The sequence below is a fragment of the Kogia breviceps genome, chromosome 8 (genome assembly GCF_026419965.1).
Source record: "Kogia breviceps isolate mKogBre1 chromosome 8, mKogBre1 haplotype 1, whole genome shotgun sequence".
NCBI classification, from domain to species: Eukaryota; Metazoa; Chordata; class Mammalia; order Artiodactyla; family Physeteridae; genus Kogia; species Kogia breviceps.
The window spans coordinates 5801505-5816478 of NC_081317.1; the positions used below are offsets into that span (position 1 = coordinate 5801505).

The window sequence follows — 14974 nt, forward strand, 5'->3', positions numbered from 1 at the left end:
GGACAGTGGGGGTTGGGAAACGTTGGGCCAGATTCCCTCTGAGCTTCCCGGTCCACCCCCCCAACACCGCCCCCCAGCTTTACTGGACTGGGGGCTCGCTCCTCATAGGCCCCCGTTTCTGCCCTCGTCTTCCCTGCATGCAGTGGGCAGCCCGTGGTGGGGGCCGGGAAGGGGCTGGGCTCACAGTGGATTCTGAGCTGAAAGTCCTTGGCCTGCTGGCCGGCTGGGCTGAAGGCCACGCACTGGTACCGCCCTTCATCCCCCAGGTGACTGGTGGTGATTTTGAGAACCTGGCCGTCCTCCTGCAGCTGGATGCGAGGGTCCCCCAGAAGGACGGGTCTGGAAAGATGGTCAAGACGGTCAGTAAGGCCAGCTGGCAGGGGCAGGCTACACAGAGGGGAGCCTGCTGCTTGGGAAAAGGAAGCCTGGAAGAGTCACAGTCGCTGAAAGGTACCAACAACCCAAGTGCCCGTCAATGGATAAACAGATAAACAAAAAGTGGTCCATCCCTACAATGGAATATTATTCAGCCATTAAAAGGGATGAAGCACTGAAACCTGCTACAACATGAAAAAAAACCTCGAAAACTGTGAGCTAGGTGAAAGAAGCCAGGCACGAAAGACTACATATGTATGACTGCATGAAATTTATATGAAATATAGGGAAATTCACAGAGACAGAGGTTAGTGGTTGCCAGGGGCTGGGGCGGGAGAGGAACAGAGCAGTGACTGCTAATGGGTATAGGGCCTCCTCTGGGGGTGATGAAATGTTCTGGAACCAGATAGAGGTGACGCATGTGCAACACTGTGGATGTATTTGTATTTAGTACTGAACACAGCATACTGCACTGTGCACTTTGGAATGGTAAACATCATATTAATTCCTTAAAATTTAAAATACCTTAAAAAGCACCTTTGAAAAAGTTTTTAAAAATGAAAGGAAGGCTGGCTAAGTGATGAGAAAACCCTGCCATTTGAAAGCGGGGTCTCACCTGGGTGATCTCGGGCTGGGGGGCTGGATGTGCCCCATACGGCCCTCTGCCTGGGCCCTGGCTGGCTCGTGCAACGCCTGTCAAGCTCCAACCCTGCAGAGTTCCATCTCCCCAGAGGCCCCTCTCCACCGGCCCAGGCCGAGGCTCCGCCCCAACACCACCCGTCGGGGCCCACTCACTGCCCATCCTTGGTCCATTCCATCTGGGGCGTGGGGACCCCCGAGGTCTGGCACTCCAGCTCCACCCCGACACCAGCCAGGCCCAGCACCTCCTGAGCAGCCTCGGCTCCAAGCACGGAAGGTGGGACTGGGGGCGAGAAAGGGTGGGGGGAGAAAAACCCTCAACCCCTACAAGCCCCGCCTGCTGCAGGGCCTTTGCGTGTGCAGGACCCCTGCCTGGTGATCCTTCCCTTCTCCTACCCGGCCCTCATGGGAAGCTCCCCCAAACCCCCGGCCGCGTCGGCCCCTGCTCTGTGCGTCCTCAGCTGCCGGCACTGCTCTTTCGTAGCACACGATGCATGTACGTAATGCATAATGTAACTACAAGGCTAATGATGTGATTGTCTAATGTCTGCCCCCATCGCTCTGTGAAGACAGGGACCAGGTCTGCCATGCGCCCCTCTATGCCCCCGGCTCCCAGCCGGTACTTTCCCTCCCCCGCCCCACCTAACAGGGGAGGGGTTGCAGGGCCAGACGCACTTGGGAGCTGGGAGGGCTCAGCCTCACTCACTGAGCACGAGGAGATCGAAGTCCCTCTGTGCAGTCCCAGCCTGGTTCTCGGCCCTGCAGGAGTAGACGCCAGAATCTCCCTCCTGGATCCTGGGAAAGTGGAGGGCCCGGGCCCCGTCCAGGAGGCGGTGGCGGCCCACCTCGGGGATCTGCGCGGAAGAGGCCAGAGGGAGCTGGCGAGCGGGGTCTGGCCACCCCGGATCCCCCATCAGCAATGAGGAAACTGAGGCCCAGGGAGCTCTGGTTGGTGACCGGAACCCAGGGCTTCTGATTCCCAGAACGGTGCCGTGCCCTCTCCACCAGGCAGCCCCTCAGGCTTCATCGTGGGCCCACGGTCTCCCGTGGCCCTGAGCCCCAGTGCATCCCCAAAGACACCTGCCACGTGTCACGCCTCCCCACCACACCTGGCGCGTGCAGGAACCCGTCCAGAAGGTCTGTACCCTATCCAAATCCCGCCCACAGCCCATCCACCCCAGGGGACACCCACCTGCTGCCCATCCTTGAGCCACGTGATCTCGGGGGCCGGAGAGCCATTTGCGTCACACTCCAGCGTCAGGGACTGCCCGGCCATGCCTGACACGTTGGCCCTGTGCCCGTTCTCCCGGATGCTGGGGGGCACTTGGGAGCAAGGAGAAGCAGAGGAGCTGCCCCCTCCCGGGCCAGCCACGGCCACCCGGACCCCGTCTGGGCCGTTCTTCCCCACCTGGACGGGCAGCCCCAACTCCCGCCCTTCCCCACATTCTGGGGTTCCAGGATGCCCGCCCCAGCCCCTGATGTGGCCACAGCGGCCTCGCCCTGGGACCTCGCCCTGGTCGCGCCCAGGAACTGTCTACGGGCTCTGACATTCAGCTCTGTAAGATGCGGGAGCCCCGGGATCCATCCGGCTCTACACACAAACTGCTGTCATGGTCACCTGGGGGGTACCCGCCCCCGCCCCGAGTCAGAATCTCTGAAGATGGGGCCTAGGTATGTCGTTGAAACAAACTTCCCGGGCCAGTCACTTCACGGCAAGCTGGGGTGGCGGCTTACAGGGAGGCGGAAGGTGCTCTCTAGGAACCATAAAACTGCTTCTCCCACCCCCTCCATGAGCCCGAGTTAAGGAGAAGGGCTCCCCTCCCCCTGCACACAGCACCAGGGGCTGGGGGAGGGGTACGGGGCGGGAGCTGGGGGAAGCTCTTCCTGCTGCAGGGAAGAACAGGAGCCTTGCGTAGTTTCAGCAGCTTCAGTGGGAGGTGGGCTTTGGGACTCTCATTTGCCATCAGTGAGCCTTCTACAATAAATTCACTAGACCATTTCAGAGCCATTTATGGAGTTCCAGGTTCTTCTCCTTACACTGGTCTCCGTGGGGGTCTCACGGGGGAAGGGGACACCCACGCAACCTGGCACTTTCCTGACACCCTCAAGCCCTCCCCAACAAGCACGGGGTGGGGGAGGGCAGGGACCTGGGGCCTCCCCTGCGGGGAGCTCTCAGGCATCCATGGGTACCACTGGGAGGTGTGTACGAGCCGTCCCCCAGCTCTGGGGTCCCTGCTCACCGTGGACTACCAGCTTGGCTCTCCTGGATGCGGAGCCCGCCTCGTTGGTGGCCTGACACTCGTACTCTCCGCCGTCGGTGGGAGAGACGGAGGCCAGAAACAGAGAGCCTTCATCCAGCACCGCCAGGCCCAGCCGGCCACGCAGGGGCTCTGAGGACGGGCCCTTCCGCCACGTGACCTGCGGCTTGGGCGTCCCTGGCAGGGCACAGAGTCATCAGCACGAAACCCTGTCCCCTCCCCTGTCCACACCCACACTGCCCCCCACCCCCGCGCAAGGAATGCTGACCCTCGGGGCGGGGGGAGGTCTCAGGTACCTCCTTGCCCCCCAGGCTGGAGAAGCAGCAGGGGCTCACACACCTGCCACCTCCCCACCCAGTGCTGTGCATCCACATGGCCTCCCAGCCGCCCGAGGGCCACAGGCACAGGGGCCAGAGCCTTTCCCGGTTCCCTTCGCAGAGGCCCCACCTCATCTGCACCCCCAACCCCCTCACCTGCCCTGTGTTTTCTCTTCGGCCTGCCATCTCCAACTTTCTAGTGTACCTAAGATGCACTTCTTTAGGCTTTTTTTTTTTTTTTTGGACTATTGTCTGTCTCCCCACACAAGGTCCGAAGTCTTTGCTTTGCTCCCTGCTGCACCCCCAGCTGCAAGTCCAGCGCCTGGCACACAGTAGGTGCTACATGAATGAATGAGCCCACCGTGCTCAGTACCCATATCGTCCCATCGGATCTGCACGTAGACGGTGGAGGCCCCAGGCGGACCGGGCCTCTGCTTCCCCTCACAGGCATGAGGCGGGCACCACTGGCCATGACCCCTTAGCCTCACCGCGAGCGCCGCAGTCCCCCTGGAGGCCCTTCTCCGACACTCCTCACGTCGGACTGTGCAGCGTCTGGCTCTGCCACCAGCCTGTCGGCTCACACGGCCCGGCGCACGGTGGGTACGGGACGAACAGCTGCCCCCACTGGGCCAGGGCACACAGTAGGTCCTCAGATCGGTGTTGAAGGAATAACCCAGCATTCCAAGCAGCACACGTGCCCACGAGGCACGGCGCCCAGTGGTCGCAGCGGGGCCTGGGTCAGGTGAGCCCCAACTCTGCGGACTTGCTGAGTGATCTCAGGACAAGGGCAGCCCTCACCCACTGCCCTGCCTGCTGGGCCCTCACCTGCCTTCCTACCTCTGCTAGCGCCGAGCAGAAGGGCGGTCTGCAGCCCCTCCGTCACCCCCCATCGGGGTCATAGTCGTTGCTAAATCCCAGTTATCACGCACCACACCCCCACTTGATCTGCCGACTTCCCTGGCAGCTCGGGGCTCTTTGCAAGCACATTCTCTCTGCCTCACTTGCTCTTTTATCCTCACTTTCAGAGGGAGGGGTGAGACACCCCATCTGGGGGGAATGGGGCCGCGATCAAGATGCGGGGCACACCCAAGGCATTCTGGGTGTCGTCTCGTTCGGGAGGGCCCCTGCCCCGCCCCACCCTACCCTGTACTGACTGCTCCCGCTTAAGTGCTGGGGACTCTGCCCGCTGGCCCTGGGGGAAAAGGAGGGCCACCCGTGCTCTGCGATCTTTGAGCTACTTAATCCTCTGTGTCTGTTTTCTCCCAGAACCCTCTGCCGTTTCCTCTGTGTCCGTCCAGGATGCCTGCTGGAGTGTCCCAGCTGCTCCCCACCACGGAGACACACGTGTGAACACATACGCACAACACACACACACACACACCCCACAGACACACACATGCCCCTCCCAGCTCTTCATCTTTTCCCAAAGGCCGTCCTCCCACCACCCAGAGACCAGGACTTCAGAGCTGCCAGCCTTGAGGGGTATTGAGTTTTGAACCCTGGAAGCTTTTTTTTTTTAAATGCAAACATCTAACCCCTAAATGAGCTCTAACCGCACAGACCTGCACCGCTGCTCTGTGACGGGAAGACTCCAGGGACTCAGGGCTGCTGCTGAAAAACCACTCACCTTTTGCCTCCACTCCCATTTTACAGAGACCAAGAGAGGAGCAATGTCCAAAATCACCAGCAAGTTGGTGGCCAGGCTCCCGGCCTCTGACCCCCCCCACGGGGAGGAGGCGGATGGAGCCGCCCACCGCAGGTACCAGGGCTCCCATGGGTCACGCCCTCTGGGTCTCCAGGCTTTCTCCTTTCTCCCTCAGAGCCCTCCAAGCCCAAGGTCACATGGCTGGTGAATACCAGCGCCCAACACTGCCCACCGGGCAGCCACCTGCTTGAAAGAGAGAAGGCCAAGGGGGGTGGGGAGGGCACGGGGCGGGGACAGGCAGTTTTGATGGAGGGGACTTGGCTCTTGCTGGCTTGGCCGAAGTCAGGCCCAGAGGACAGGCCCCTGGCTGACCGGGGATGGTGCCGGGCTTGTGAGTGACTGTGGGGTATCAGGGCAGGGGGGCTGGGGCAGGTGGTCCCACCTGCCACCCCCCACGCCCCGCGAGGGCCCTACACGTTCCTTGCTGTTACCAGATACTGACGGGAGGTGGCGCCCTGGTCAAGAGCAGGACGACGGGCCCCTCCGGGTGGTCTCTGCTCCCACCTGCCTCCTACCTGGCCCTCCCTCTGTCCCATTCCAAGCACTTCCCTGGATCCCCCCGTGGCATGAGGAGGTGCAGTGCAGACTAGAACCAGCTCTCCTGGCTCCTGCCAGGCTTTTTGTAAGCTACCACCTGCTCCTTAGACACCCTGACACCTGCCCTTCTAGAGAGACCATCCGTGCACATGGGAGACATTCTGGCCATTTGGACCCAAAGCCAGAAGCAATCCTGACACCCAGCGGGATCCACTGGGTGCCGCAGGGAGATTTTACAGAACAGCAGAATGCATTCAACACATTTCCCCAAGCTCCTACTGTGTGCCAGGCACGGTGCTGGGACCTAAACTTCCTGTTGTCCACTGGGCCCTCACAGCAGCCCTGGGTGGAGGGACAGGTGTGATCCCACTGGACAGCTGAGAAAACTGAGGCTCAGAAAGGAGGTGTGAACGGCCCGGCACCGGGCAATTGACCCAGGGGTGGCTATCTCGACCCCACACTGTGCTGTAGCCCAAAGCGGGTCCCAAAGGACTGGTTTGCCCAGGACTGCGTGAATCCATGCCTTGTGAGAAAGCCTGGGGCTTGGGGAGAGGCAGGCGCCACCAAGCACCGATCCTAGGACCCGGGAGCCTTCCTCAGCCCCAGCTGTTACAACCCCCAGGCGCAGAGGGACCCAGGGTTTAACGGGCACTCGGGGCTGGCGTTAAAGCAGGTTATGCTCCGTGAGTCACCTTCTTCTGGCTGTGACCCCAGGCAACCCTCTTAACCGTTCTGGACCTAAATTGCCCCTAATAAAAAAAAAAAAAGAGCTAATGCTAATACCCACCCTATAGGGCTGTTGATGGGATCAAGCACCTGGCATGGTCCTGGACAGGAGTGGGGACCCCATAAGCCTCCACACCCACGCGCACTGCCCACAGTGGCCGAGGGCGCTGAAACATGGGTGGGTTTTCTCCCCCTCCCAGCCCAGGGCCCAGGGCCCAGCCTCACCTCTGGCAGGGCACGGCAAGCTGGCGTTCTCTCCTGCTACCCTCTCCAGCAGGCCACTGCTCTCATCGGCCCCCCAGTATGGCGGCTCTGGTGGAAGGTAATGCGGCCACACTCACACGCCCAAACCCAAAGCCTGGTGCTCCCCCCACCAGGAGCCCAGGGCTGGTGGAGGGGGCATTCCCATCCAGAACCCCAGCTGGAATAAGGGGGTACAAGCCCTGTGTTCCAGCCCTCAGCCTCAGGGAGAGTCAGGGCCATGGCACCAGCTCACCCCCTGCAGGGTGACCCATGGAACAGCCCCCACTGCCACGCGGGCTCGGGGGGCTGAGCTCAGGACCGTCCTGCCCTGCCTTCTCTGAGTGTGTTTCAAATTCATCATAGTGAAAATACTAGCACCAGGGATCCAGAACTTTCTATGCACCAGGCACTTCACACACATTCTATCACTGACCCCTCACCTGTTACTGGACCCATGTTACAGGGTCAGAGAGTGTAAATGGCCGGCCAGTGGTTGCCCAGCTGGAAAGTGGGAGAAGCTGGCTCGCTGCTCTTCATCACCACCTCACGGCGCCCCCACCCCCCACCCCGAGGACGGAGCTCCCCCAGGGCTGGCGAAAGCGGCCCCGACACAGCTTCTTCGGGGGCTGGGAGGAAGGAAGGGGTCCAGCAGCTCAGAAGCCCAGGATGCTGCTGGGGAAGGAGTGGGGAGGTAAGCTCTCGGGTTCAGGGGAGACTCACCCAGCACCCTGAGCTCCAGCTCCCAGGCATCCACCCCAGCGCTGCTGGAGGCCTCACAGCGGTACGTCCCAGCGTCCGAGGTTCGGATGGCCACGAAGTGGACGGAGCCCTCGGGCGCCCCGCCCCGCAGGGCCACCCCATCCTTGTACCAGGTCAGCTGGGGCTCTGGGTTGCCCTCGGCCACGCAGTTCAGGTCCAGAGCCTCTCCCACCAGTGCCTTCAGGACCCGCGGGCCCGGCTGCACCTGGGGGGGCACTGACAGGGCCACGGGGAGGGGTGTCAAGGCAGGGTCCCCGGGTGGGGGGAGTCACAGAGCTCAGACTTACAGAGAGGGACCGGCCTGCTGCAGGGCTCCCCACACCCCTGGATGTCGCCAACCAGCAGAAATCACCATTGTGGGGGGCAATTGACAGTAGGACATCCCGTGTGGACCCCCCCCCCGAAAGAGTAGAATCAGCCTTTCCCTTGAACACACGTGTTGCCATCAAAAATCGCTCCTCCGTGCTCAGCTTACTCCCCCCCCCACCCCTCCCGAGCCCCCACCCCCATCCCTACCCCCAGCCTTGCACCCAGCACCATCTGAGAACCACCAGCTGGGAAACACCAGCTCCGTGCTGGACAGGGACACTGAGGCCCAGGCGGCAGCGGGACTGACTCAGCCCAGGGGGCATATGCACAGAAGGGGAGGTTCAAACCCCAGCCCCGCCCCTCTCGGCCACAGGACCCCGCACTGGCTGGAGCCTCGGTTTCCCCTCCTCACAAGGAAGTCCTGGGGTGAAATGAGATGCAGCACTAGAGCAGCCAGCATGGAGCCTGCTCCACAGTGGTGCCTAAAACATTGCGGCTAGACTCACTCTCGGGGTTCCCAGCTCGCTCTTTCCCTTTCCTGGCTTGGGGAGGATAGTGGGTATTGTTTCTTCCGCATTCGTGTTTTTCAGGCAACTTTCCCATCCTCCATCCCAGTTGGTCCCTCCTACAGGGTGGGTGATGCTATGTCCATTTTGCAGATGAATAAACTGAGGCTCAGAAAGGGTGTGTGACTTGACCAGAGTCACCCACTGCGTCAGCTCATAGGAGCTGGACCGGCCCCGAGGCCGGGTCTGTGTCACCAGGAATCCAGGTGGCTTCCGTGGGGCCAGACTGGATGAGCCCGGGAGAATTCTCGAAGACAAGGACAAGTGTCCTGGGCCCTCGGGGGAAGCTGAGGACACCCACTCCCTTCCCAGCTTCAGAGTAGGAGCCCAAAGATAAGACCATCTATGGAAGCCGGCCCCTGGGCAGAGATCAGCTCCCCCACCCGGAGCCCAGAGCCTCACCGTCCAGGAGCACGAGGGTGTACATGCCCCGTCCGCCACCCCCCTAAAAACAACAGCAGTTTCCACCGTGCTGAGTGCCTGATGTCATCGATACCCTTTCTGACAACTACCGGCTAGGCATTATTGCCTTCACTTTATAGAAGAAGAATCCAAGGCTCAGAGGAGCCAAGCAGCTGGCCTAAGGTCACACAGCCAGTCCGTGGCAGAGTCAGCATTCACGCCCGGCTCTGCCGACTCTGAGGCCCCGCTCATCACCCTGCTTCCCGTTTCTCTGTCTCTCTCCCACGCTCATGCGAACTCATAGCGAAGCCTTGAGCCCCTCCCTCTCCGAACCTCAGCCTGTCCACCTGTAAAATGGGGGCTCAGCTTAGATCAGGGGTTGGCTTTTTCTGAAAAGGTTGTGCAGACCAGATGGTCTCTGTGTCAACTATTCAACTCTGCCATCGCGGCGTGAGAGCAGCCACAGACGCTGCGGAACCGAACGTGTGTGGTGGCACTCCAGTGAAGCTTGTACGTATGGACACTGAAACCTGAATTGCATATAATTCTCATACGTCACATTATTTGTCTTTTTCCCTGCGGTCAGGGGACCCCCGCCTCAGACAACTCATCCCCGTGCTCCTGGAGATGCCAGGGTCCCCGCCTCTTTGGTGGAGTGACTCCACTGGATGGCTTCTGTGAATGGAACCTGGACACCCAGGTGAACATGCGCTCCTGGGCCCCCACCCGAGCCAGGAAGCAGAACCCCCTCCGTGGGCCCCCCTCCCAACGCCCAAGTCTCCAACGCCACGGGGCCCTGCCCTCTGCTCTCAGGGGGCCTCTGCACAGACTCTCCAGGCTCAACCAAGGGGGTCAGGAGAGGGGAAGAAGCGGGGTGAGGAGAAGGCGAGAGAAGGCTTGAAAAAGACAGGAAATAAAGTTGATGGAAGAAACACTGGAGGGCCAGGAAGAGGTGACAGAGCCTGGCGTGGAGATGGGGGAGGGGCACGAGAGGCCTAAGAAAGATGGGGGTTGGGGGGAGCGGTGTGAGACAGAGGCTGCCAGCCAGGGCCTTACCTTGCACCCTGAGGATGTAGTACTGAGCAGCGGACCCCGCAGGGTTACTGGCTGTGCATTCATAGAGGCCGCTGTCACTCACCTGGGCCTGGGCCAGATGCAGGGAGCCCGATGGGAGGAGGCGATGCCTGTGGGAGTGAGGGGCACTGGTAAGACCCCAGCCGACCCCACCTCTGCTGGAAAGGCCCAAGACCCAACTTGAACCAGCTGCCTCCTCCAGGAAGCCTGCCAGGACTGAGGCAGTGTCTGCCACCCACCCTTCACTCCTCCCCCTGCCCTGCCTCCACTTCCCCCAAACCACCAGGCCAAGGCCAGGTCCCCTCCAACTTGCATAACAGACAAAGAGCACTAGGCTAGGAGTCTGCTGGCTGGGTTTAACTCTGAACCCTTCCCAGCTGGGTGAAGCAAGTCCCTTCACCTCTTGGAGCCTCCATTTCCTCATCTGCAAAATGGGCATATTAAGAAGTTCTGTGGCTGAGGCTGGAGAACAGATTCCACGTGGGCTCAGCCCAGGGCCTGGTACCTAGTTGCCAGTAACTCTCCCTCCTCTAATGCACATGCCTACCGTTCCTCGGCCCTGCCCCGAGAGTGGGGATGAGGCCTCATTTGGAGGCCCCCCCGCAACGGCTTCCAGGGAGAAGCTGCAGCCCAGAGACCCTCTGCGTCTAAGTGCCAGGTCTGGCCAGGCTCTGAATCCAGGGCTTTTCAGTGTCCTGTCATCCGGCGCTGTACTGGGCCCTAAGGAGGAAGCTGTAGAGGTCCCCCATTGCTGTGCTCTCCAACCTGGCAGCTTGCTGAAGTCACCTGGCCCCCGTCCCACCCGGATCTGGGACCCCCCAGCCAGGCTCCTGCAGCTGGGCTGGACCCGAGGGGGCCCCTGCAGATATGATGTCACCAGCCTACATGTGCTGGCTCCGTGCAGCCCCTGCCCCCGTAGAACTGGTTTGGCAGCTGCGGCCACTGGCCACAGCAGGGCCCCAAGTGCAAGCAGCTAGCACCGGGGGCGAGGAGTGGGGGTGGTAACCTCCAAGGGCCAGCCCCTCCCCCGCCTATGCTCATCAGGGTACAGCTGGGCTCCAGCCCTGGTCTCCACTCCCCTCTCTGCTGAGTCTCAGATTCCTCCTCCGCAAAACGGGGATGACAATAGCCCCCATCTCCCAAGCAGGTGCAAGCCAACTGCTGGACATGCACTTATTAAACAGGTCAATATTGCTGGCGATTCACTCTCTGGCCAACCACGGGTGACTAGCTTTGCTCTGCTGGTTTTCTGTCTCCCCATATGTAGTGGGCTTGTAATCCCCCTACCCAGCAAACCCTTCATCTAGTTTGCCCTAAGCATCCAGCAGGCACCTGGGGCAAGTTCTCTGAGGACAGTTGTGAATGATATACCAGACAGTGGTCTCTAGAGCCGAGGCACTGGGCTGGGACCACTAGGTGGGACCCTGTTCTGCCATGTGCTTGCTGTGTGAGGCTGGGCAAGTCACTTAACCTCTCTGTGCCTCGGTTGTCTCCTTTTGGAAAAAAAGAGACAACAGTGGTACTTATCCCTCATAGGATTGTCCAGAGAACTGAAAGACCTAATTCACAGCACAGTGCCTGGAACAGACGTACTCAACAAAGGTCAGCTATTATCATGGTGACAACAGTGCATTCATAACGATACGCAATGCAGTTTTGCATCGTTTAAAACTCTTACATAAATGGCATCATGCGTATGTGTCTAATTCATTCACTTTTCACTGTCGTATAGTAGTCTGTTGTGTGATTGTACCACAATTGGATCAATTTGTTCTCCTTTTGGTGGGCATTTAAACATTTAGGTTTTTCTCTCCTCCCTCCCTCTCTTCTTTCCTTCATTCGTTCTTTCTTTCTTTCACCACCAGAGTTCTCTGCACACTGATGTATGTGTCCCCACGCACAGGAGCAGGACTCTTGCACCACAGGCTCACACACCATCAGCTCTCACAGGTAGAGTCCATCGTTCCCCCTTGTAGAGCAGGGCTTCTTATCAGAATCTTCCAGCTATATGTGAAACATACAGATTCCCAGGCCCCATCCAGAGACTCTGATCTGTGGTGGGAGGCTGGAATCGGGGTTTTACCAAGGTCCTCAGGGGGACCACCCCTTGGGAGCACTGCCCCAGGACACAGGGAAGTGCCCCTGCCCTGAGAAGCAGCCCGGCGGAGCAGATGGGAACAGGGCTTTGACAGCAAGTGGCCCCCGCATCCACCACCATTCGGCCTCCTGAAGGCTGACCTTGGGCCAAGGACTCCGTCTCCCTGAGCCTCGGTGTCCTCGCCTGGGATCACAGGAGATGGCACGTATGGAGTGACACGGTGCACACAGAGCCCATGGTCCCTGGGACATAGTAAGTGCTCGATAAACAGCCCTGCTGCTAGTAAAAACCACGCCCCCCTCAACATGTCTGTGTTTCGCCCCCCAGCCCCCAATCAGCTGGGCAGCCCTAAGTAGGTCCCTTAATCTTCCAAAGTGGAAGAAAAAAAGGAAAAAACACAGCACAGATGCTTTTTTGTCTCAGTGACAAGTAAACATTTCCCCTGTGTGGCTCCCCTCCCCTGGCTTGGCTTTTCTCATCCACAATATTTTTTTTCAGTTAAATAATGTTGATATCCACCAAACACAAGCCAAATCAGTTTGAGGCTGAAACATACACACTGAGTCACACTTGGTGCAGGGACACGGTTCCCTCAGGGGACTTTGCTGCAAACCTCGACTAGCCAAGCAGGGACGCATGGGTCAGCAAAAAGAGGTCTAGGCTGAGCACCAGAGTTCTGGATCTGAGCTCCAATTCTGCTACAGACCTGCTGAGCCAGCCCAGGCAGGACAGACAACGTCTCTGAACCCCAATTTCTTCATATGTGAAAAGGCTGCTCTGGACTCCTTTATCTCAGAGGTCGCCTTCTAGTTCTTCTAAGAACTTTAGAGAAGTTGCTTCCTCCCTCACCGAGCCTTTAAAAGGATATAGGGGGCTTCCCTGGTGGCGCGGTGGTTGGGAGTCCGCCTGCTGATGCAGGGGACACGGGTTTGTGCCCCGGTCCGGGAAGATCCCACGTGCCGTGGAGCGGCTGGGCCCATGAGCCATGGCCGCTGAGCCTGCGCGTCCGGAGCCTGTGCTCCGCAACGGGAGAGGCCACAAGAGTGAGAGGCCCACGTACCACAAATAAATAAATAAATAAATAAATAAATTAATTAATTTAAAAGGATATAGGAGGTAGCAGCTTCTGGGATAAAAAAAAAAAATAATGAAAGAAACTTCCCAAAGTGGGAACAGTTCTCAACAATAAATGTAGGCATCTTGTCTTTCTCCATGATGACCCCCAGGTCATTTCCTAGCAAGGGAAGGCTGCTCGCTATACCACAAAGGAGGAGATGGAACGAATGGAAACTCCATCTTATAAATGGTCAAGCTGAGGCCTGCAGAGCCCTCCCCATCACAAGCCTCACCGCAGTGGCTTGTACCACCTGTCACCTGTGGGCCCTAAGAGGACACACCCCCAGCCGCCTTAGTTGCCTTTGTATCCCCAGAACCTAGCCCAGACCTGGCACAGAGCAAACCCCACTCGGACCAGATATAGGAAAATGGTATGGGGCCTGGGGCAGACCAAACGGGACCTAGAAGTCTAGGGGTTCCGGGGCAGCCCTTCTGCACCACGCCCGCCCCACGCCCCGGACACTCTCTCTCCACATTCCCAAGGCTCCTTGGGGTTTGGGGGCTGCAGCCCCGGGAGGGGTGTCAGGGGCAGGGGGGAGGTGGGAGGAAGTGGGGAGGGCGCTGTGCCTGTGGTGTAATTAGCAGCGACCTCCCCACTGAGGCGAGAGCAGCCAGATGGCTCCGTGTGGCCCCCAGATGAAAACATGGAGAGGTTGGAGGGGAACTTCCTGTTTATGACATCCACTGCGCTCGCTCGAGGCTTCGCTGTTGGCTGTGTGATGCAGATGACGGGGGACAGGGAGGGAGATCCACCTTCCCTGCCCTGTCCCCCTTCCTATGAGCTCCAAGGGGGACGTATCCGCCTGGAGAGACCAAAGGGCATCCGATAGAAAGTGCAAATCCCAGGCCACACCTTCGCTGCAACCCAGCTTGAGGCCCCCTCTCCAGCTCCTCTGTGGCTCAGGGAAGCTGCCCCTGCTGCCCCGGCTGGACCCCTGCTCTCACTTACACACTCCTGGAGGCTTTATGGCATTTGACACACCTGTAATCACCTGTCGGCTGTCTGATGGCTCCGGGAAGGGAGCGGCCAGGTCGCCCAGGTGGTTCCTGCCACGTCCGCAGAGCTTAGCACAGGTGCTGGCTCACAACAGGTGCTCGATAAATACTTGATGGCAAATCCCAGCTGCCCGTGTCCACACACGCACCCCTTCCCACCTTCGCTTACACTGTTTCCCACACCCCACCCCGTCTCAGTGCTGCTCTCCTGCCCCCAGACTCCCTTCAAGGCAGCACAGCCTCTAGCTCCTCCACGAACCCTTCCCTGACGAGTGCAGGCAGCTTACACTTCCCCTGCTCTGAGTTCCATGGAGCCGAGTTCAGCCAATTTCTCGTACGTTCGCTCATCCGCTCCTATGACAAAGAGCCACTGGGTTTGAGGCGGGCCGGCTGCCGCTGGGGGGAAGGAAACGCTCCCGGTCCTCAGGCTGCTCAGAATCTGGGTGGCTGGCCTGCGCCCCATCCCTCTTGCCGTGTCCCATGCTCAGCCTGTCGCCCCCGTTGCTAAAGGGCCCGTCCAACCTCACTGTGTGAGCAGAGCCTTCTGGGCGGAGGCCGTCAAACGAATGAAGAGCACTCCCTGCAGAACCGAGCCCACCAGAGGCCGAGCCTCACCCACAGCACGCAGTCGAACAGCAGCGCTCGACAGACGTCCACCACATGCAAATACATGCTGGGCGCTTGTCTGCTGGGCCAGGGTGGGGTCTGAGCCTGCAGCGGGGAATGCCCCTCCCCCCCGCCCCCAGCACCAGTCAGCCTGGACAGCACCTTCAACCACCAGCGGCCACTCGGACCCTGAGCCACAGCACAGACCCTTATAAGGAAGCCCCAAACGGAAACCCCAAGCTGGAGCA

At 59.7% G+C, this 14974-nt stretch overlaps 1 protein-coding gene across 1 annotated transcript in view; it reads right to left on the reverse strand.

The window, feature by feature from the left end:
* The window catches only part of HMCN2 (hemicentin 2), a 150749-nt gene that overhangs the window by 72065 nt on the left and 63710 nt on the right, over positions 1-14974 (reverse strand). Inside the window, exons 23-30 of the mRNA XM_059072027.2 lie at positions 9893-10020; positions 7521-7775; positions 6783-6869; positions 3255-3449; positions 2207-2337; positions 1721-1868; positions 1171-1297; positions 185-339 (exon numbers count right to left, since the gene is read on the reverse strand). Of these exons, the coding sequence (XP_058928010.1) occupies positions 185-339; positions 1171-1297; positions 1721-1868; positions 2207-2337; positions 3255-3449; positions 6783-6869; positions 7521-7775; positions 9893-10020 (1226 nt within the window). The remainder of the gene's footprint in view (positions 1-184; positions 340-1170; positions 1298-1720; positions 1869-2206; positions 2338-3254; positions 3450-6782; positions 6870-7520; positions 7776-9892; positions 10021-14974) is intronic.